This window comes from Pterocles gutturalis, unplaced genomic scaffold, assembly GCF_000699245.1.
Source record: "Pterocles gutturalis isolate BGI_N339 unplaced genomic scaffold, ASM69924v1 scaffold50061, whole genome shotgun sequence".
NCBI classification, from domain to species: Eukaryota; Metazoa; Chordata; class Aves; order Pterocliformes; family Pteroclidae; genus Pterocles; species Pterocles gutturalis.
In genome coordinates, this window is record NW_010105262.1 from 25,764 (window position 1) to 50,120 (window position 24,357).

General features: G+C 42.6%; 1 protein-coding gene across 1 annotated transcript in view; it reads right to left on the minus strand.

Annotated features, from left to right (window-relative positions):
- Positions 1–80: 80 nt before the first annotated feature.
- The window catches only part of LAS1L (LAS1-like (S. cerevisiae)), a gene marked incomplete at its 5' end in the record, with an annotated part of 26,707 nt that continues 2,430 nt past the window's right edge, over positions 81–24,357 (minus strand). Inside the window, 9 exons of the mRNA XM_010087307.1 lie at positions 81–287; positions 12,927–13,068; positions 14,737–15,116; positions 15,708–15,843; positions 16,872–17,087; positions 18,094–18,179; positions 20,975–21,084; positions 22,207–22,253; positions 23,484–23,675. Coding sequence (XP_010085609.1) covers positions 197–287; positions 12,927–13,068; positions 14,737–15,116; positions 15,708–15,843; positions 16,872–17,087; positions 18,094–18,179; positions 20,975–21,084; positions 22,207–22,253; positions 23,484–23,675 — 1,400 coding nt within the window. The remainder of the gene's footprint in view (positions 288–12,926; positions 13,069–14,736; positions 15,117–15,707; positions 15,844–16,871; positions 17,088–18,093; positions 18,180–20,974; positions 21,085–22,206; positions 22,254–23,483; positions 23,676–24,357) is intronic.

A 24,357-nucleotide genomic window follows, 5' to 3' on the forward strand; every position in this document is an offset into this window, starting at 1 on the left:
GACAATGGTTACTACACATGGAACTTAAAACACTACCTTTACAAAATACTGATTTTACATGGTAAAAATCAGTAAATCTTCATGAAAAAAAAAAAGAAATATATCCTGGAGTGGCTATTTCCCCATCACCATTACTAGTTCTCCCATGTCACTTATCTTGTGCAATACTGAAAACCGCAGAGCTCTCTCCGCTGTTTTAGAAAAGTTGAAGGCCACTTTTTATTTTATGGAAGTCATTCTGGGTCCATAGCAATCCTCCTGTCACAGGAATATTCGGTTCCGCAGAGCTGCGAGAGGAAGAGAAATAAAGCACATTAAGCACTGAGCTGATCTAGAAGCTCACATCACCAAAGTAATTTTGATAGCACTTTGAACTTGTTAACAAGCTTTATTTCAAAAACAAAATGTCATTTCTCATTTTTAGCTCTGAACATTTAGCTGCTGGAATGTCCTTAGTTTTTAATCGGTTCATTCAAGAGAGGCAACAGTCCTGAGGTGCCAAAGGTCCTGACACGCAAACCGATGGAAAGGTGACCAGTTACCAACAGTTGTGAGGGAGACATGACTTCAGCAATACCCACACCGCAGTTTTCATCAGAACCTTCATCTGTCCGTTGCAGCTGAGAACACAGGCTGGTTGGGTGAAACGCTGGCCCAGCATGTCGCCCATGTGAAAACAGGCTGTCAGGAGTTAGAGAGGTTACAGAGCCTACACGTTCTGCGGATGGGAAGCAGCCCTTCCTATGACTTTACAAAGAAGTCACAGAGACTAGCGCATTTACAGAGACTTCAAAGGAAGCTGCTATTGGCGATGCCCACAGCGCATTAAGCAATTCCTAATTTTAGAAGGTGGCTCACTGAAGCAGGTGTAAAATCCCTTCTCATTGCAGAAGTTACCCAGTCAGGGCTAAATCGCAGGAGATCCCCCAAACAACAACCCACATATGTGACTCGCTAACACAGCATACAAACGACCAAATAAGATTTTACACAGTGTTCCCACACAGAAGGCACTGTCAAACACAAGGCTCAACAGCTGGAGCACATATGTAAACCTTTTGCTACCCAAAGTTTTACTATGTGAAGGAACCTGGATCACTACCGTGCTGTTAAGTAGGTCAGACAAGGGTTTGCTTTATAATTTGTATTCATCTCATGAGAACGGTGAAAGTGAAAGCTGAATTTTATCAATAAAACAAACTTTTAAAGGATCCACTTGAAATCTGGTATCTGACATTGTGAAGGTCAAAAGGGGACAATCCGATTGTCTTGTGCATGTTTTTCACTTTCTCTATCCCTTATGTCCAAGGAGAGCTCATGCAATCCTACCTGCAACCCAGCATCCTCCAGGATGAGAACATATTCCCTGCCTACTCCCTGTCTGTGCCCTTCAGCACACATTAACCATCCCTCTCACCCACCTGCTTATGTATCTCATCCTTAGGACAACAAAATACAGCCATTACCCATGCCCATTAAATGATGAATCCCATTTCTGAAATGTCAGTGCAACCGCTTCATGCAATCCCTGAAGCAATTGAATGTCAGCAGCTCCACCCCGAGAAAACTCTACAAGCGGGTGTTATTTGCCAAATTTCCCCCTCCTGTCAGGTAAAACTGACACTAGGAATAAACCAAAACCACATATGCTTATGTGCTTATGCACAAAAAAAAGCAAAGTGTCTGCCTGAGGATGACAGCAGCCACTCAATGCTTCAGAGGTTGCCACAGCAGCAACACTAACCACGGACTTTGACAACACACACACACAGCACACACCAGAAACCCACCAAAGAACACCATCTTTTGGGACCAGGGAGGAAGGAATTTCTGAATTTTCTGGGAAAATTTTCTGGGACTTCTGTTCTGCAAACAAGACTAAGAAGTTGAAGCAACTTCAAGCTACACACTGAAAAAATCAGTGCCTTTTCCAGATACTCATTACTGGCATAACTAACTGGCTATCTAGCAGAGGCTGCCTCTCAGAGCTCCTCAGAGACAGATAATTTCTCTTTTAAGGTCAAAACCCCTCTTAGAAACTCCCTGTTCGGACGAAACACTGCCAGAGGCCTTGCAGACAAAGCCAACACAGAAAAAGAAGTTTTGCTACAGATTCATAGGAACTATTTAGGAAGAAGCACAGACCTCAGACAAGGCGGTCAGAATTCAGGGAGATGTTAAACAACATAGATTAAATGCATCATAAGATCACCAAGCACTCCGTTCTCATCTGTGGACCTGGTGAATCAGGGTGGCAGCAAGAGGTTCTGCCTCTGTTACATGACTTGTCCGAAGCCCTTTTTCCAAACTAATGTCAAACTCCATGCTCAGGAAACCCTTTCTGCAATTCATTACTTTCATTTGCTTTAAGTCTGTGGGACCAGGGAGAAAGACAAAGATGACCACGGCTTTTAGAAAGAGCGTATCCCACTGCCTATGCTGCAGATACTTTTTCCAAGCATCTTACAGATATTTTCCGAGTAAAGTGTCAAATTTTCACAGTTGGTCACACCATACTGCAACACCCCTGCAGTGAGCCTGGCAGAACAGCTCTCTGCAGACGGAGAAGGTGGAGGGCAGCGTCAAAGAAGAGGTAAATAGTGAACACCCCTCTGGAATAGCCCGTACAAACCCCTTTTGAAGGGGAAGCAAAAACCCCATGTAGCTGCAAGACAGTGGACAAAGCTTCTACATAATAAAGCACATGAGAAGTAGCCAAGAAAACTCTGCTGGCCTCTGGGCAAGTCAGACGATCCTTGCGATGCCACGTGGCCTTTGGCAAACAGAGGAGCTGCTATGCGAGGGAAATAAGAAGAATGAACAAGCTGCTGGTGTAACACTCCTGATGAAACCTGGATTGTCTCCAGGCACAGCTACAGGAATAGACCAGGCTCTACTCCTTTTTATTTGTGGTAACAACCGGTTTTCCTCCTGTTTCTTCCTGAGCTTTCTTCCTTGGTCCCCTGCCAGGCTGTGATCTGAGTGGCAGGAACTGTCTGCCCCTGTCACCCACACACAGAGGTGCAGAAACTCCTGTTACTTTTGGCCTGGTACCTGTTTTTTCGTTTTCTACATGGGTGTTTTCTAGTAATACGAGATGCATGACACATTACACTGTTCAAAAAACAGCCAACCAGATGCAGCATGGGAGGAGAAAAAGAAAAGCACCTCCTTGGCTGGATAGAGATGAAGCTCTTGCAATCGCTCCTCTCTGTATCTCGGGAAAGCAATTGCTGGGGGCAGAGGGGAAAGCAACACCTGCTGGCTTTTTTCAGAGGCTGCACAACGAAGCACTGAAATCTATATATTTGGCTGGCAAATTTTTGGTCTGCAATCAATATGAAATCAGTCCTCTCCATGACTAAACCATATTTCAAAATGCAGTCCAGGCATGTACCTCCAGAAAAACCTCGTGCTGCTGAGAAGGGAAGGAAACATTAACCAGGCAATTAGTTCAATCTAGGCCGTTGCAGAATTTGATCTGCCAACACAAGAAACAGACTTTTCTTTTAACAGATTATTTGCTGCTTGTGACCCACTTGCTGAAATGGTTCACCAGCAGGCCTAGAAAGAACCCTCAGTCACAGAGGCGAAAGCACAGCATAATACTTGCTAACCCATACGAACTCTACCATTTAATGAAAATGAAAGCTATTTGAAGACTTCCCCCCACCAGCTGATTGCAAATCAGAAGATCTTTGGTTCTGAAGCCAGTAAAGAAATGATCATCCTTTCAAAAATGAGAAAGAAAATAGAACATCTCTGTTTCTTTTGCAGGCTACAAGACTCCAAATACCGTGAGGTGAACAGAAGTTGCGCAATGAGATCAAATCCACAACCTGAACACTCCCATGGCTGCTCTCTGAGTAGCCAGAACTGGGTGCTTCAGAAGACAGCACAAAACCAAACAGAAACAACAAAACATATGTATTAACCAAGTTGCTTTTTCCTAATCCCAGGCCTTTTGTGGTTAATTTCTATGCCCTTAAATATAGCGCTCCTGAAAACAAGCACCAACTGGATTCCACAGGACAGTCTCATCATTCCTCCAAACACCTTGTGTTAGTTTTCGTTGCGGACAGAAGTCGGTACACACCGAGGCTTCCTTTCAGTTAGTTCCAGTGCCTTTATTCACACTGATTTACATCACCCAATTGCCTGCTTTTAAAGGAAGGGGGAAAAAAACCAAAATCCCATGCAGCAACATTTAAGATACTGCTTCTAACTGAAATGCATTAACTAGGCATCTTCAGCTAAATGCCCTTTCTTCCATTTCAACAAAATAGTTCTCGATGGTACTGGGAAACCACAAGGCGCACAGTACCAGGCAGCTGGATATCAGAAGGTACCTACCATTAGAAGCAAGGAAAGCATGTCATGGCTTTCAAATGTTTGCAGATAACCAAATTCAACTGCAAACACAGCTATAAAATACACCGGAGTAGGGAAGAACAGATAAACTGGTCACCCGAATCCCCTTTGCAACAGACAAGTCTTCCAAAATTGTATCATCCACTTCACCTTGAAGCTGCCTCTGTGCTCTTTCTATTCCCCTGATATCTTCTTGGATTCCAACTCCTTCTTCTATCTCCTTCTGTCATTTCCTAATAAATCCAGGAGCCTCGCTCTCTCCCTGCAGGAACAGGCAAAGCCTTCTCCAAAGAAAAAAACCCCAAGCTTAATACTAATTGCTTCCATTCAAGGAGAGCCCAACAGCTCTGTTCGCAGAGCACCACACCACCACTGGCCTGGAAAGACGGTATTAAATCTGTAATGGTACAGAACAGCGCAGGCAAAGCGCTGCTGTGGGATCCAATTCATGTGGATGTCAGAGAATGTTCTGAGTCTCATCTCAGTTTGTTTGCTAATTCAGGGACAGACAGAGTTTAACGCCAAAAACAAAACTATCTTGCTTGAAACAAGACAAGCCAGGGCAGACAGAGCCGAGGTAGGAAACACACAAGCCAAAGTGATACGGAGTGAACCTTTCTACTCACCAACTCCAGTCTATTTTTCCAGTATGAAAACTACCCAGACTGCCATGCTAATTCTTCACAGCATCAATGAGAGTCTCTGCTCTGGCAAAGGGTGCCTCTTTATTTCCAGCATTCAAAAGCAGGCAAGAGGCAGCTTCCTGCTCCGCTGGTGCGACCACGCTTTTCTTGCAATGAGCACAGGTTCTAGGTCTTTCAGGTTCTGTTGTAACTACTTCAGCCCACTCTCCATCCCCACATCTCTGGCAATAAGGGAGCAGAGAAATGATTTGTCATCCCTCCCTGCTCTTGTTAATGCCTAAATACAAAGAAACATGCCTCCTGCCATCAAACCATGCTCCTTTCCTAGAGATTTGCTTTTTCTCCAATATCAAAAGCAGTTAACAACAATTAATTAAAAATTAATCCACCTTCTGGATTTGCCAGTGGGTTTTGTCTCTTCTTTTTCCTTTCAGGCTAGAAAAACCCTTTGAACCAGTACTGTCTTGTAGAACTTGACAGTCATGACAACACTGGTGCCTTAAGGTGCTCCAGTACCTTTGTGCCACACGTGCCTGCAGTGCAGAAGCCAAGGAGGTATGACCAGGAAGAATGGTATGACTTGAAGAAAAGCCTCAGGCTCTTTTGAGGCACCTTCTGGACAACAAGATCTTGTAACTTACACGAGAATCATATAAGAGCAATTATAAGTCTTGTCATCGACAATTTTTACAATGAGGTCTCTTCAAAGATGACAGCAGCAAATTCTGATTAAAGTTTCAAGACAATTTACAAATTCCTAGAAACAATTAATTATATATCTCTATGGCAATTTCACCAGTGAAGATATGTTGAAATTATTTCATATTAAAATCTGGAAAAAGGGCATGCACAACCTAAGCAGAATACCGTTTTCAAGACCATACGGAAAAAACAGCCTACAGGGAGTAAAAATTGGTAAGTGTGACCTTTGCTATTTTAAGTTCCAGGACACTACTTTTCCAGCATACTTCTACTATGCTTGTCTTAGCTGCCACCACATTCCACCCAAGAAGTGGCTGAACTTTGGGGTTAGTAAGATGATTCCTCATGGGCCTGCTTTGTAGATTTGCCTTGGTTTTCTCTGCAGTAAGAGTTCAAGAAGTACAAGTAATTCTATGCTACACAGAATGGACACCACACTCTGTGCAGGTCTGCAATGCAGCAGTTAGTGGGGACTCGTTCTGCTTTGGCAGCATCATCACGAGGCATTGCACTGCAGCAGAAATGAGCTCTCACGCTGTTTCTTTAGGAAGTCAGATAAACTGTGTACATCACTTTCCCTCTTCTTTTATTTCTATGGTACATGAAGAGAACAGAACACTGCAGGCAAAAAGTGAATTATACCCTCGACCTTAACTGCAAGATATTTACTGGTGGCTCAGGCTTCCCCTCCCTTTTTTAAAGCAAGGTTTCCAAACCCACTTGTGTAAGTGGTTGCACTGAAGGCTAGTTCCATGGCAACATCAGTATAAGTCTGCAAAGTGCCACCGGAGAAATTCCACCCTTGCCTCTGGGACAGGCATTGCAGAAAAGGTCTAACTCTCCAGGCCAACCTACTACTTTCCACTGCAAAAGAAATTGCAGCATCCTCCTAGCTGTAAAACTACAAATAATCAATCTACACCAACCACTCTGTCATGAACTCCTTAATGTCACCACTTGGTTTTTTGCATCTTTGTGACCACCAAAGAACTAAGCATTACCTACAAGAAAAGCACTGAAGAAACTGGGAAAACTAGGTCCTTCCAGCTGTGCATTTGCAGATATCAAGAGAAGTGTTTTGGCACATGCAAGCAAGAATTTATAATGCAAACTGGGTTTGTCTCTTCCAGGAAGAGAGGAGCTGTGTGCCTTGACAAACTGTTCTGGTTACTGGCAGCGTATTCGCCAAGTCAAGGTAGAGACCAAGTCAAGTGTGTAGGCAAGTACTATGGCATAGAGCATGCTGCTTCCTGAAGACAACCCATGTCCAAGGTTCTTGCCTCTGCTAAGTATTTTTATCCAAATTTCCCATTACAGTTACACAAATATGGTACAGAGCAGAAATTCCTGGAAATTTATATACTTCATTTAAGCCTTGAGCCCAATAACCTCTTGGAAATCTTCAGCTGTCTGAAAGTTTTTTCTATCCTATAACAACAGATTTGCTCTTCTTCTATGTACAGACAGGTTGACCTAACATTTCCTCACGGCCACGTCTGTTCTGTAGGACTTGCTGCTTCTTTTCACATACCCAGAAGAAAGGATCACTTATTTATAATTTGTTGCAAGCAATGGAATCATAAACAAGTCCTAGAAAGTAAAACCTAGAAAACATTACCTGAAGTATGAATAAACAGCAGCTCACCTGGGGAAAATCTTTGCACTGTTTGTGCATTTCAAAGAACAGCTTACAAATAAAGAAAATGATTCATTTGAACTGTGAGAATCCATTTCACTATCTAGTTAGCAGTACAAATATTTGGTTTTAAAACTAGAGTGACTCTACAGCTGTGTATTTTGTTTTAAAACCTGCAGGTTGTTTATGACCAAGTAAAAATCTGACTTTGCAATGCCTTTTATAGCATGGAGGGGAGAAAAATACCCCTGACAAGTCTGTTACAAGAAAGAGGCCTTTTAAAAAAAACATGCATATCTCCTACAGCATTCAGGGAGAAGGGAGGATGAAGGTATCCTAGGAGATCTTCCAGAGCGTGCATCATGCTGTTAGGGCCCATATTTAGCTGCATATCAGCTCCAGTAGGTAAAAGTGTTTGCACTAGCTGAGATCAAAGGTCTGAGTTGCCTGTCTCCAACCATGTTCAAAAGCAGATGCGTAAGTAAGCACACAAGCACAGCACAGCAGAAGTTTTCCAAATTACCTCCCACCTGCCAGCAGTTTGTGAATCAGAAACTTACCCAGCCGAAAGTCAGCCTTGTGTTTAGAAGCACTTGTTGATGTGTGGGCGTTTGTTTTGTGTTTGGGTTTTTTTCTTAAGATCCTTTAAATATGCTCTTTGCAAACTATTCAAGCAAGAATCTCAAAGCACCTTCACAGACATCATGACTCCTGGAACCACAGCTCCAGTTTCCAGGTTAACGACACTGTGAGGCTTTGCTCTTAAAGCATGAAAAGGAAAGCAAGTTTCGGAAAGACAGAAATCTTACCCACTTTGGACATTTAATGGATTTTCAGAAATCCTAACAAGTTTTACCTCCCAAAACTCTTTCCTACATACACTTATACACCCTCCAAATCCAAAGAATTAGATCCAATTGATTCTGAAGTCACAAGAGGTGATATTAAGTCAGGGACAGACTGGAAGCTTTACCAAGTCACCATTTAATCGTGAAACTCAACTACTGCTTGCCAGTGCTGTAAAACTGCTGAGATTTAAACTGCTTCACATGTCTCACTGCAACAACTGAGCATCACAAAAGCAGCTACAAGTGTCGAAGTTTGATAAGGAGAAAGAAACATAACACTGAGGTGCAGCAGGACCAGGTACACCCAGTGGTTGCTTGCTTCGTGCTTCTGCTTCCTAGTTGTTAGGATCTATGATGGAACTCTAAACACAGAGGACTTTTTCTTATTGGAACATAACCAAAATACATTGTAAACACTATCTAGAAAACATCTCCAGGTCAGCTGGGCCTCAGGTATGAAGGGCGAGCAAGCAAAACCTGTAAGAGTGGCAGAAGGAAATATTTAGTAGGGATTCAACAAAAGCAGCCAAAACCAAAGGAAAAGCAATGAGAACATCGGTCATTACCTTGCTGATGATAAAGCAATAGAAACTGCAAAGTGTTTTGCCAGCTGCAGTGTACTGATGGCACAGACTTTGAGGAATTTGGGATATAGAATGTTATCATGGTGATAAATCTCAATTCTTCACCTTCCCTGTACGAGTACAGGAGCATATTGCCACTGCTGGCACTTGTATTCAACAAAACAACCAACCACCTGCCCACTCTCACCACCACAGATGCTGGAAGCTGCAGCAGAATGACCACTGGCATGGGGATGGAAAAGGAGACAAAGCAGCTGGGGCTGGGAGACCAACAAAAGAACAACCAGATCATCTCTCCAACCACCTGCAACTAGAGGATTACAGGTAAAAGAAACAGACTACCAAAGATCCCAAACCACTGCTGTTACCACATAACATGTGGAATAAAAGCAGCAAGGATAAAATATTGGTAAGCACATCAGCTGCAAAAATAGGGCAGCACCATAGCAATAGTTTCTGCTTCTGCAGGTCTTATTCCTCCTGCTATCAAGCTTAGCCTATTAGATAAGGGGAATTTGGCAAGGATGGAGTTTGTATAATCTCACCTAGGCTCCCTTTCCCATGGAAAGCTGGACCCGATGATATTTCAAGGTCCTTTCCAGCCTGGGCTATTCTATGATTGTATCCCATTTCTTGGAATGGACCAGAGAGGCACATGAGACGATTTATATTCCATTGATGACTTCAATACCAGCACTCACTTTAACTCCTGGTGACACTAGCAAAGCTTTTCTTGATATCCAAAAAATTACAAAAACCCCACCCCATTTATTAGTAATTTTAGTGAATTTTTATTAACAAATGAACTGAGTAATATGTGCTGTGGATTTTCAGCATGGCTAAGTTCTATCTCCTTTATATCATACCACTGATGGAGATGTTAAAGTTTATATCTAGAGGAATTCCTTTGCTTGTAGAGCAGAACCTAGAAAATTAAGTGACTTTTTAGTTCCTGTTATTACAGAAACCACTCCAAGAAATATACTGGGATTACAGAACACCTGAAGCCTACAGCTGGTTTCAAGTAGCAGCTCACAAACGGGCCAGAACAGTGAATCACATTACTCCACATACACTTCATTACAGCCTCCGTAACGGTCATTACAGCTACTGTGCACAGAAAAATAGCAACTGAGTCACAGAGGATCAGATTAAGAACCCCTCCCCTCATCTCTTGTCAGAGACTTCTAGCTAGATGCCCAATGGTACTGATTACTGTAGCCAATTAGAATTCTACTGCAGCTCCTTACTTCATCAGTGATCTCACCTACCTAACCATTAAGTCAAAGAGATTTATGTTTAAAGTCTCTGAGATCACGTACTCTATCATTTGTGACTACAGCGAGAGTGCCTGGGTTCTGCAGACTAGAAGCAGGTCTGCAAATTCCAGGAACTTGCCTTATTCCCAACATGGAATGTGTTACCAGAAACATGATTCATGGCTGGCTGACACCAAAGGGCTCGTCCGCTCAAAGGGTCTTTTTACACAGAAACAAAACCATCTCAGCAGGCCTGAACTGACAAAAGAGCAGACTAGTCCCAGGGAGAATGACTAAGAGGATGGAGAAGAATGGAAACCTTGCTCTTTGGAAGGTTCGGAACTGCTGGATGCTAATCTGAAGGCAACTCTGAATATGGGAAAATATGAATATGTGCAACAGTTCTTCCCAGTGCAACACCCCAGGATGCATGGCTGTGAGTGTTGTTCACATTTTTTTGGAAGCTACTAGATTGGGCCCACCAACCACAGGGAAAGAATCACTGATAGGAAAGTTATCATATCAAGCATTTAAGAAAAGAACTGCCATTCATTTACATTCTGAGGTGTTCCTTGGATTAAAATACATACAAGACCATCTCCTATTGTGTATGTGATGAAATAGATTTGACAGTTTACAGCATTCAAGTTCCTTTGACTTCACAGGGTGAAATAGTGACCCTATTAAAACATCTTCAACAGGATGGTTTAACTGGATAAGCTTCATTTAGTAACAGAGGTGGTCTAACTAAAGCTTTATAGAATGCTAACATTATTTCCACGACAACCTGTGTTTCTTTACTGAGGTCAGATCTGCAGCTTTGAAGTACGAGCTGCAGCTCTGAAAAGGTCACTGGACAAAGCCAACATACTGTGGCTGAGGATCAGAGCCCCAGTTAACAGCAGTCGAGTTTTCAAGCCTGCCAAGGCTGTGCTTAATAACTTCCAAACCGCTAAGCTGCAGCATCTCATAATCCTTGCAATGGTTTCCTTCAGAAAGAGAAGGAGGAGTGAAGATGGTAAGATTATAAGCTGGCTTCCTCAAAAGATATCATGGAAATCACATTTCTGATTGCCAATTATGCCACTGCATTTAACTTCCAGACAGTGCAAAAAACCCAAGGAATGCAAACCAAAAGGACATTCCCAGAGGGGAATGAGAAGAGCAGCAATTACAAATAGCAGCTCTCGAGACTTGATGACATGGAAAGATGAAGGAGACAAACGCAGAGAGGTAAGTGTTGAGTATATTTCAGTTTCGAAGGATGACTGTTAGGGCTGCATGAAGTAACTTCCTATGACACTGCTGAGTTGTTACAGCAACAGGGGTAGCACTGACTCCTGTCTGTCTGTGTCCATCAACAATGCAAGCGTCCTGTCAGACTAATGCAGCACAAACAAGCAGGAAGAGTTTCCTGCAGCAGTGGGGCAGGGTGAGGAGCAGAGTTTGCCTCATGCTGGATTAATTACAGGATGAAAAACTGGGACTACAGTGACATAGACTTTGCTCAGGAGTGCACTATAGTATCCATTTCAGGCACACAGAAACGAGACACATTTGCATTCACTGATGTGAAACTCTCCGCACGTTCGCCACCTCAGTGAGGTACAGACAATTCCTCCCTCAGGTGCTACAAAAGTCATCTGTAGCCAGCCACCTCCTGTGGCCACCTTAGAATCATAGAATCACAGAATCATCAAGGTTGGAAAAGAACTCAAGGATCATCAAGTCCAACCATCAACCCACACCACCCAACCCACTAAACCATGTCCCCAAGCACCACATCTACACGTTTCTTGAACCCCTCCAGGGATGGTGACTCCACCACTTCCCTGGGCAGCCTGTTCCAATGCCTGAGCACTCTTTCACAGTGAACAAACTTTTTCTAATATCCAGCCTAAACCTCCCCTGGTGCAACTTGAGGCTGTTTCCTCCTGTCCTATCACTTGTTACTTTAGAGCAGAGCCCAGCACCCCCCTCACTGCACCCTCCTTTCAGGCAGTTGTAGAGAGTGATGAGGTCTCCTCTCAGCCTCCTCTTCTCCAGACTGAACCCCCTCAGCTCCCTCAGCCGCTCCTCGTCAGACCTGTGCTCTAGACCCTTCCCCAGCTCCGTTGCCCTTCTCTGGACCTGCTCCAGCCCCTCAATGTCCTTCTTGTGGTGAGGGGCCTAAAGCTGACCCCAGGATTCAAGGTGCGGCCTCACCAGTGCCGAGTCCAGGGGCACAATCCCTGCCCTAGTCCTGCTGGCCACACTATTGCTGATGCAGGACACCTTCTCTCTTCATCCTCAGGCTTTCCCACTAACACACCTTAAAGTGCTTCAGCAAACCACTGTGCATTTTAGAAAGACTCCTCCTTCCTATACAAGATTAGCTAGTCTGGGAAAACTGACACTGGGGGAGGCTGAATGACTTATAAGGCTTCTAGTCCTGAACACTATAATCGCAAGGCCACAGTTCTTCCCATTAAAGTTATTTATCCCAGTGTATCACCAGGCAGTTTCTGCACCAGCTCTCAGTAGCTTGTTTTAAAAATTCTGCACTTCCGGACTAGTAACTCTTAAGAGATCAGCAGACTGTATGTTCCTAACAGCACCAGGCAGCACTGAAAGTAGTCAGCACAGTCTGGAGAGCAGGCTGTTACGCTATTACACCAGAACTGCAAAGGTCCTTCCAAAGACACACATTACTTGAAAAATCCCAGAGAAGTGCAGTTAGCGGATACTAGAGACAGTATTAGATATTTGGGTCAATCTGTTTAGTCTAATAGAAGTAAAAAGGAAATCTCATCTTTAATTTTTCACATCATATAGTACAAGGCACAGAGAGACAAATGCATTTCATGGTTCAGGAGCCAAGTCCTGCCCACACCATTACTCACTTTGTATTGGGAGACTTCCACTCATCTCTCACTGGCTGATCAAGCAGGGACATCATGGAATAATTATCCAACATGAGACCATCAGGGTCATCTGTCTGACCTGGGAGTTTCCCAAGAGGAAAGTCTTTCCATTGTACTTCATCTGGGAAAAAACAGTACATAAAACAAGAAGTCTGAGCTCCCCAGAGAGATTTTCAAAAAACAAGATTCCCCCCAAGTCCACAAATACCATCTCATGCAACTCAGCCATTCAGCAAAAATGAACAATCTCAGGTACTCAGCAAAAATAAGTTTGAACTACAGTTTTAATTAATTTTGTTTCTAACCTTACTGTCTTTGGGGAGGCACTCTTTATCAGGGAGTGTAGTGACAGGAAGAGGGGTAATGGTTTTAAGCTGAAAGAGGGCAGATTTAGATTAGATATTAAGAATTTCTTCACTGTGCGGGTGGTGAAGCAGTGGCCCAGGCTGCCCAGAGAAGCTGTGGATGCCCCATCCCTGGAGGGGTTCAAGGCCAGGCTGGATGAGGCTTTGAGCAACCTGGGCCAGTGGGAGGTGTCCCTGCCCATGGCAGGGGGGTTGGAACAAGATGGTCTTTAAGGTCCCTTCCAACCCAAACCAGTCTGTGATTCTATGATCTCTTCCAAAGAAAGCCACTTCAGTATGTGAGACAACAGGGATGCATCTGGAGTCATGTAACATCACGCAGTCTACACAGTGCAGCTTGTCCAAACCACTGTGAGACAAGGTCCTTCAAAAGAAACCCCACAGTATTCTAGAGCAACCCTCATATTTACCCTCCTCTTTTAAGTATACTTTCATTTGAAACATACACATTGACTTACATACATTAATTTACTTCTGCATACTTCTGTAAATGGAAGGAGCCATTTGTGGAGCCACCAGGTGGTTCAGGATACAATGGGTGCTCCTTCAGTGAAAGCTTTGCTTGATCTGAACCAAAGTCCCTGAAGCAGAGGACAATTTTGCTTCTGTTCTCAAAGTGTCCCCTTATAACAGGCTGTTCACGTCAGCATAACTAAGCCACGCTGCTTAGGCAGATCTTTTTTTACTTTTTTGACATGTGAACATTTTGCTGTGAGTGAGGTACAACAGTTCATTGTCTTCTAATGGCTGCTTTTCTTCTTCTTCCTTTAAATATCAGTTTACCTCCAACTCCTCTCCAGCAACCTCCTATTCCTGTCCTCAAGTCCCTCCATAAATCACCCATCCAAAAATCTTCTTAGCTACAGAACCCTCTGCCCCAAGGAGAAAGTACAGCCACCATAAAAAAGTTAACGGAACACTGGATATACTGTTTATTCCCTCTAAAAACCTGCCTTGTTCCTTTCTTTTGCTTGCCACCATGTCCTAACAGCAATTTTCCTGGAGCACAGAACTTATGAGCATATGACTGGTGCTTTCCAAACTTTGCTTTCAAATGCCCTCAAGTCTGTCAAATACAAGTCCAAGAAACATTCATATATTCTTCACCAGTCACAGCTATGCTGCCCCATCAACTGGACACATGGAAATTTTAAAGAGTTTGTAAAAGCTTGATAAAAAAATGTAACGAGGCAGTGACAACATGCTCCTGGATAAAGCACTCACAGTATTTTAAGAGAGATGGTTCCTGCACATAAACAGAAGACTGGAAAAAAAACCCCCAGTTTTCAGTGATTTGGCATTTAGATGATTTTGAAGCACACTTCAAAATTCTGGCCACACCCAGAGGGCTGCAATGCCTTTGCATTTCGATTAACATTTGCCAGTGACAAAGATTGTGTCAGTCTTACAAAGCCATTTTTTACCTGCAGTGATCTGCCAGGCGGACCCCTGCAGCGCTGCCCTTTTCTCAGCAATAGCCACCATGTTACCAGAATGAGCAAGTCCTTCCAAAGAATTTGTTTCAGTTACCATCTCTTCTTCCTCCTCTTCCACCTCCTCTACACCATCATCTCTCTCCAGCACATCTTCTTGTTTCTCTATGGTCTGCCCTTGATTTTTAACCTGATTTTCTTGCCTGGCCCTCCACTGTAAGCTCTCTATAGTGTAAATTGGCTGTTCACTGCAGTCTGAAGAGAGGCCTGGACTGGACAAAGGGCCACTTCCTTCCGTGTAAACAGAAGCGAGATAGAGAAGGTTTTTCCGCGAAGAACGTGGCAAGCGAGGTCTCATGATTGTGAGTATCCTAGAAAGGAAAAGGGCAACGTAAAAGTCTTAAAAGCAAAAAATATTCCAGAGGAAGGTTTATCAAGCTGAGCAGCCTTTTAAGTGTTAGTTTCCTCCAGTATAGCTTGCTCATAGATATCTCCTCTAACAGGTGAATCTGATTATTCCCTCCTGGGTGGATGCTGGAATACTCCCTCCTTGTGATTAAAGTTAAGGACTTGGGATACATCTAACAGAATCTCTGCGGTGCTGTATTCATGCGAAAAATTTACCACCTATGCTAAATTTGTATCACCTGTATGAGCAGGCACATCTCTGTTACCAAGTCGTTTTCTTTTGACCAGGTTGCTTCTTTAATACCTCCCCAGATAACCTCCACTTTCATTTTTGAAGGTCCAATCTTTTAAAATTCTCCTTCTTCTCTCTGTAGAATCAATGGGGAGGTGAGCAGCAACAAGCAGGGCTTTATATGCACCTGCCACAATTTCTACTAGATGCAAAGGACAGGAAGGGAATGCAGCTATAACTCAGCGTATCACAAGGAAGCGGGCCAAAGCTGTTGCAGAGCTCTGTTTGCTGTCCCTTTTCTAGGTCACAGGATCAAACTTACAGCTGAAGAAGGTGTGGGGTTGCCCAGCAGGGAGCTTCCAAGCAATTCTCAGTCAGTCTTATCCACTGCAAAGGAACTTTATGGAGGAAGAGCTCCTTCATGGACACCTGTTTGTTACAGTGTTGTCTCTTCTTCCCTTCAAAGAAGACAACGAAAACAGTAAGGTGCTCAAAACTCATTAAAAATATGCCCTTCATGCCTTTGCATTTTTACTGGAACACTCCTCCACAAATAAGCTGGCATTCCAATCCAAGTCTGAGACCAGATGTATGGATCAAATACATCAAAGTTGTTACAAAGGACTTGCCAACACACTGACAGCTTGATTAGCTCCGCAAGACGTGACCACAGTGAGGTGCAGACGTTCCCAAGCTGGTTCTGTGCACGCCATCCCAGACAGGAAAACCCCAAGATGTGTTTGTACAGTACTGTCCCAAATACATGCAGTATAACGCTTCTGGGACCTGACATCGCTCCAGATAGCACTGCAATGAGCCAACTTAACAGCTGGGAACTGCTGCCACCCAGGGATCTTGGTACACAAAAGACAGGCTCACTGCTGACTGAAAGCATCAAGCGTGAACCTGTGACGGCCACAGATACTGGCAAAATCTTGGTGCAGACTGCGCCAGACCAGGAGAGCACAGAAGAGGTGGCAAAATTAACCAGCTGGAAACCTCCTTGGGGTACACTGTACTGCAGCAGGAAAGTCCTGTTAACAGAACTCCTGTGACACACTTTGAATAATTAAAACTGTTTTGCGCCCCTGCCTCTGGAGTGAAACATGCAGTTTGCCAATTTAAACAGTTCTAAGGAGTCAGGAACAGAAAACAAAATATTACTTATTACTTTTGTGTAAGTTTAGAAGGCATGATAAATCCTGTGATAGGTCTAAAAAAGGACAGCAAAACTACATAAGTATCTTTTAAAGCCAGGCTTCTGTTAAGTGAGGAAAGAACAGAGAACAGGGAACTTACAACAGGTTGCATATAACATCTTTATTTGTTTATCTGCTACTGTTATTTCCTAAAAGTACTAATATCTGGAAATAATGGCACTCAAGGGCCTGACCTTTCCTTGGAGAGACTGGCTTCTCCCAGTTTTCGCAATACTGCAGAAGAGACTCTTACATTTTTCACACACGGAAATTCCAGACATACTCACCAGCATTTACTTTGGCAATGCCAGTCAGCATCTCAGAAATCCAGTAGATCAAGAACTGAGGCCGGAGTTCTGAAGAGTCAGAGCATTCCTTCAACTCCACAAACATTTTCTCTATTAGGATCTGTGTAAAACTTCGGGAAAGGAGGCCGGTCAGCAAAGGCTGCCAAAAGCAGTAAAATGTCTGAGGAATTTTGAACTGCCATACGTCTTTATGTGCTGCAAGAAGACAAAAAAAAAAAAAAAAAAAAAAAAAAAAAAAAAAAAAAAAAAACCTTTTTTTAATTTTTTTAAAGAAAAAAAAAAAAAAAAAAAAAAAAAAAAAAAAAAAGCAAAAGATCACTGTTTTCTAATTTTTTGTGAACCACAGGTGTGACACTTGTTCCAAACTAAAGTAGTTTATTCTCAGATCACTGGCTCCAGGGTATTTCCTAGGATCCTCAATGAACCTGGAACTATTATTTTCTTATGCTAGGGAAGTAAAATAAGCAGCAAATTGATAATGAACACAACAGCTCAGTAAAAGCAAAAGATACAATGCCTGCTCTAATCACGTGGTAAACCACAGGAAAAATCTACCTGATTTGGTAATGCCTTTCCAGTTTCAGCTCATTTCACACATCATGAAGAGCTATTCTGTCTAAAAATATACTGCAAAGAGAAGGCACATTGAGCAAAGCAACACAGAATCAAAAAGCTCCTAAATTTTTACTACTGTAACATAGTCACAAAAATTTGAGGATCTTTCTTGGAAAGTTCTTTGGCTGTTTTTTCCAAGAGGTCCCAGGGAAATACACAAATTATTAATTTTCATTGCCTCTAAGTACCTAATTCTCTTGCAGAAAATCCATGCAACTCCATGAGGCTCAAAAAAACCCCATTTGGATTTGCTTCAAATTTTCAACATAGAAAAGAAACTAGTGGGAATTCATTAAATCGGTAATATGGCAGGGAAGGGCAGAGATGCAAGCTTTCAAAAGACGTTTTGGCCAGGCAGCATTCAGTGCCAAAGAGCTATCCTTCCATGGCATGAAATTTATGCAAAAGCAATAGCTAAGCGTGGCCATAAATGGGTCTGGAGAACAGGTCAAAAGATGTTTAAGGACCCAGATATATGAAAAATATGCAGAGAATTACAGATTTCAACATAATGAGAAAAAAAGAACAGACTTGGATGTAACACTAGCTATGCACTTTTTACTTATGTGGTGCCCAAAACACAAACCTTCATACTTGATATTCAGCATCTTCAGACAATCCATCTTTGGGATGAGAAAACCATCACTGATAAGAGCTTCAGCCACTGCCTCCCTAGAGCAATCAGACAGCCTTATTAATGCCACTTACTCCTTTACAGATCAAAGCACCACTTGCACCGATTCTGAAACAAGCTTGAGAGACAAAAACTTGGAACTATGAGGAGGTGCTGCAGCTTGTTGTAAGGCACTAAAATCATATTCCAGTTTTGGGCTGGACACATCCCACTAGACTTGAAGGGAATGTGCAGTTGTGCAAACTGGAACACAACAAGAACCTTGAAGGAAACACTTCTGCTCGAGTTGCAGAGGCAAATATCTTGGTATTTCAAAAGCACAGGAACATTTACGATACTGAAATACCTACCGTTTGCAGTGTGATCCAAGTCTTCTGCCAGCAGCCCAGACAAGATTTGAGGACCTCTGACCCACAGAGACAGGATAAATTTCAGGGGAAAAACCATCCCCGCTGACTTGCTGGCAAGGCACACCTTAAGGTGCAGCTCACACAGCTGTTTGCAGAGAAGTTGCAGTAGGGACACAACTGCTCTTCCCTACAGCACCTACAGCTCTTTTTTGGATGTCTCCTGCCCTCCCTACTTGGGCTCTGCCAGCTCCCAAGAAGCACATGCGTGAACATACTCAAACCACTCTGCATAAATCAAGGAAAATGCTTCATCACAGCAGCTGGCCTATCGGACATCTGTTGTGGACAAGAGTAGGAAACCACAGAAAAGTATCCAAACTAGCAGTATGTCCCTGACACCCAGTTCCTGGGGCTTTCTGGAGCTAATACCGCTTAAAGCAGCAAAAGGAGTGGAGAGAGCCTGTAAAGTAAAAGGAGTCAGGGCTGGAAGCTCATTGCCAAAGCTGTTCTGATGCAGAAACATGTACGTTTCCTTTCAACAAGTTTCGCCAGAAGTCTGGAATTGTGGAATCAGTACTTACTGGAAATAATAAATATACACACACATATGTAAATAAAAACATTCTTGACAAAACTTCTCTCTGAACAGTGAACGCACAAGGCAGTTAAATGCAGCTGCAAATCTCTCTGCGATAGCATGACTACTGAAGGGCTGGGCTCTCTGCTAGTTTTGCAAGCTGTGAGTTGTGAAACAGTCCCCCATCCTTGGCTGCTTTAAGTGGGGGATTTCCCTGCATAACAGAGCAGCTATTTTAATGAAGTTGCCTGATCATTAGGAGTCACTCAGGAAAACATAAAAAAGCTAACGGAAACAAAACCCACAAGCCAGAAAAAAATACATTTTTATAGTCATAGAAATCAGCTTCCTACTCTCTGTTTTCTTTGTCTTATTTGAAGCCTGTGCTTAAGGGAACCATCAAAAAAGCCTTATTAAATGTAGCACAATGCAGTGAAGAAAAAGTTCTTAAGAAAGCATTACTGCCAGATTGAGTAATTTAAGAAATGACAGATACCCTAGAGATAATATACCATCAGATTTTTTCGTTGGAACAAAGGATCCAGTGGTGCTGTTTTTCACAGATTCTTGCTGTATGTTTGAAGTGTCTTTACGCCACACTTAGCAGCTGAGTTTACTACACTTACCTAAGCTACTGGGCCGGAATTCCAAAGAAAGCTCTCAGAAAACTGCCAGTGAAAGCTGGAAATTAAATCAGGCTCCTGAGAAGTGCCACCTAGTTCTAGGACTTTCCCAGATAGATGACAAACTTTTCAAACTGCTGTAATTTTGGAAGCAGCATCTCCTAAGCACACCAACTCACTGGTGCCCTGCCTTTCTTGTTTGTTTGCTTTAAAGTTACTTCTTCTGAAGAGAGACTAGCAGCAATGGTTTCACATTAGGACCATATGTTATAAAACTCATCATGTGCCATAATCTTTTCACTGAACAGAACTCCAAAGAGGCTTTCCTTCCCCACATACCTGCCCTCCAGCCAGTACACAGACAGGCACAGCAGTGAAGGTTTAAATGACTTAATTTAGCTGATGCCAGGTTCAAATATCTATTTATATATAAAAACAGCTGCACTTGGTCCATTTGTGTTCTGATAGTGGCTAACAGAGGACGCTTAGGGAGAGAGTATCAGCATCACAGGTAGGTGCAATAGCTCACTTCCACCAGTACCTTCCAAACATCTAGCAACAGACAGTTTCTTAAGTGATACAGAAGTCCCATGTTTAGTAAGTGATGCTTCTCATTACAGAACCTTCATGCCTTCTTACTCCATGCTCAGCAATCGATGGGCAATGCCACTAAGGTGCAAGTCTCTTCCTCAGGGTTTTCTCCTGGCACAACATCTGATAACCTCTTAAACTAATCAGCAGCTTGTATGGCATATATAAACTTATATTTAAAACATCAGGAGTTACAGCTCGTATCTGTAACGGGATACTCTCTCCCCTCCACAGATTTACACTGATTACATTTCTCAGAGTGGGATGGGATCTTCGTGCAGATTTATATAGTAATAATAAAGACTCAACACACTGGGTCCTAGAGGCCCTGTAGCAATAGAAAGGTAGAAAGTGTAGAAAAGGTCAAGTACTGCCCTGCAATTTTGAAGAATTCTAAGGTTACTGTGAAATCAAAGTCCACACAAGGTTGTTGGGAGAACTTTTGAAGACACTGAAGATGCTGACTCATCTTGGGGCCAGCACAGCTAAGTCAGGGACAACACCTTGGGTACCATCTGGCACAGGAAACTCATTACCACAGATTAACAACTCAGTCCTCAAAGATGTTGAGGAAATCAACGAATTGCTTTCTCCATGATCAGCTGAGTAACACGGTAAAAAGGTAGTGCAACAGGTCTACAGGCCCAGCTCTGCACTGTACCTTTCACCTCAGCTCCTTATCAGAGATGTACCTGTTCTCTTGCATCAGGTCTTTGATCTGAGCCAAAATCCAGTCCACTTCTGAAGAGGAATCAGACCACAGTTCTCGAGACTTCGAAACAGACTGCACAGTCTGCATAACCTGAGTGAAGGAAAAATCCAAGCATTAAAACATGCTCCAATGGCAAACAGAAAGGCATTGCTATGAAGAGAAGATGCACGTGCCATATGTACTTCATCAACAGCACTTCAAAAAATTCAAAAAAGTTCCCCTTCCTCGGTGTATATTAAAAATTAATACAATCCATGTCATACTAGGAAAAGCTAAACCTTGCCCTCCCTGATTTCGGAACAAACCAGGACAGACTCACTTCGAATCACTAACTCCACATGTGTGGCGAGGATGAGGTTGCGTACTCAGGACCAGGTTTTGCCAGTCATATTATGCACACAGTAGATCAAAATGTCAAATTAACACAGCCATCTAGGCAACATGTAATCAGCTGAGAGCATCTGATGAGTAGGAGCAATACAAAAAACAGACTACCCGGTTGGGACAAGAATGGAAGAGAGAATACTGGAGGTTAGTACTCCTTGGAAAGCTTGTGATTTCTTGGTTTGCTACATACCTTATCTGAGTCTGTCCAGCAAGGCAAGACATGCCGTCTACTTATGCTCACAACCTACCCAAGTGGCATCACCACCTTCTATAAAATATTGGCATGAAGCATGTTACATCACCAACAAGTATCTAGCAGTTTCTTTTTGGAAGACAACAGCTACTGAGAGAAAAGAAATTATTTTTCCTGCCAGGTAAGAATGTAACATAAAAGGAGACTGGAAAACCAAGGTGTCATTTTCAGGACTGTGATTATCTCTCTTGACCTATATATGCAAAGCTACCACTGCACGCAAAAGATACTTTAGATGACAAATCAAGTACAAAGACGTGACCTAGAGTGACCAAAGATCCTCTAGTCTACCCACACCAACAATCAGACAACGAAGTACACAGCTCCCACGACAGAGCTTATTTTGGCCTAGTTTACACCTTACAGATTTATATAAACTTTTAAGTATAATAAGTAGTTAACAACATAGCTAGAGAAGTATCTGGATGAGAGACTGTACAGTTACACCGTTACAAAGATGACTTAGGTATAAGTGATTCTCTTTCTTACATGGAAAAGAATGAAGAGAAGGCTTATAGCCCTAAGCAGGAAATTAGAAGAACTGAAAATGCTGATGAACAGACTGCGCTTACCCGAAACTGCTCATTCTTGTAGGACATCAGCACATCTCTGACTTTTTCTAGAAATAAACATAAATATATAGTTTAATCAGGGAAAGGATCAACTACACAAGATAATTTTGTGTCTGGACAAGCTACTTAGTTCTGATGAATATACACTCAAGGAAGACATGAGTCAAATGAAGTCATAAATTCTGATTCAGACAACATTCTGAGGAATCCTAGACCTCCCTGACTTTTCCAGCAACACAAATTTTTTCAAGGAGTTCAGTATTTTGTCACTAACAGTGGCCAAAGACAGGCAAGTTGGATAAAATCCAGACTGCTCCAAAAAAATCCTGAAACAGATCAATTGTTCCCACAGGCAGCTCACGTTCTGATTTATATTTGTATTCCTTATACTTGCATTTTAAATCTATTGCAACAGCACTGTGGCTATTCACAAACCAACTATATCCTTATTGGACCTAATTAAACTTCAATTTACCAGCGACATGAAATGTCCTTTCTCTATCTGTGGATCACTTTTACTGTATCTGAAAAAGCACCATCTTTCTGCCACCTGCTATTAAGATGCCCACCACCCAGTGGACAGAACTTCAGACGCATTTGAACTGCAGGACTGACAGACCACTGCCATTCCATTACTCCGGACATATGTATCACTGAATCTACTGCATCATTCTGTGGTTCTCTCTCTTCCCAACTAGGGGTGGGGTGCTCTTTGCTTTTAGGGTAGCCAGGGAGAGGAAGCAATAGCACATGCTTGGATCTCATCCAACATGAAGTCAGACAGAAGCCCAAACACACACTTTGAAAACTGCTAAGTGCTGCTGCATTTCAAAGTTTAGAAAAGCTCCTTATTTTGGGTTTGAAGACTTCTGGTGATGGAGAAGAAACCACTGGAACAGTTTACAAAAGATTTCCCATTGTTTTGGACTTCCTTCTTTGTCAGTAGTTGCCTCAATACCAGAACTGTGGCCGCCAAGACACTACAACTAGATTTTACAATGCTTGGTCCTAAGCCATTCCAGTGTAACTCCTGCTACTGTTTGGGATGCTGCATATTCGATAGAAGTAAAAGATTTTATGCTACAAATTCAGTGAACTAATACCAAAAAAGTCAGTCACCCCCAGAATCTACTAAGGCCCAAAGAGGAATCTCAAAACCTGAGCTGAAGGTATAACTTTATGCATCGTCAGGGCTAGAAGATGACACTTTTAAACTGCTTTCTCTAGAATGGGACATGTCTAATCCTTGTACATGTCATTGCTCTATGGAAACCTACCATGGAATTCCTTGTGTTTCTGACAGGCCTCATGCTGTGGGGTTCGAATCTCCCACGCATCATTGTCCAACTCTACATTTGCTTCCACCTCTTCCTCCTCCTCATCCTCGTCCTCACTTTCTTCACACAAATTATTGCCTAGCTGACGGCTCCAATATGTCTTTCGTAGCCAGTCCAGCACAACATCACAACCTAAGGGAGAACAGAAAACATTCTCTTCTCAGTGAGGTTTCCTTTGTTACTGAAAAAAAAGAAAAAAAAATACAGGTGGGACATAGAGAACTTGCATTATGAAAAGAAATGTTGTTAACAAGTTCCGAACCCTGAAATCACATACAACACCATTAATTGAAAGGTGAACGAATTTAAAGAAAATACCAACAAACACAACAAGACCCTTCAACAACCCAGTATCATAGGACTGGTAACACCCAGACACTGTCTTTTCGGCAACAAAAAAGATTGAACACTGCTATAGTGCTGCCCTGCACTCAAGCTCGGCCAAATTTAAGCAAAAACTAAGTCCCAGAAGCAGCGTTCTGATAAGAAAATTAATCAATTGTTTAGTATCACCATGATCAACATAGTGTCTACAACAATAATTTTTTGTGCAGAGACTACATTAGGTTTACATTACACAGAATGGAAAGAAAGCCCCTTTTCTCCCATCACTATTTCACTACCCAACTCAATCTAAGGACCCCGCTGAAGGTAACTTAACTGGCTCCTCAGTGCTTAACCCAAAATTCCCAGAAATCCCTTCAGATGCCATGAGCTGGTCATTCAGGCTTGCAGTACGTACTGCATTTCTCCCTAAATGGGATTTTTTTAAGAGTCTCAGATATCTCTAAACCATCAGGAAAAGCATTTACCT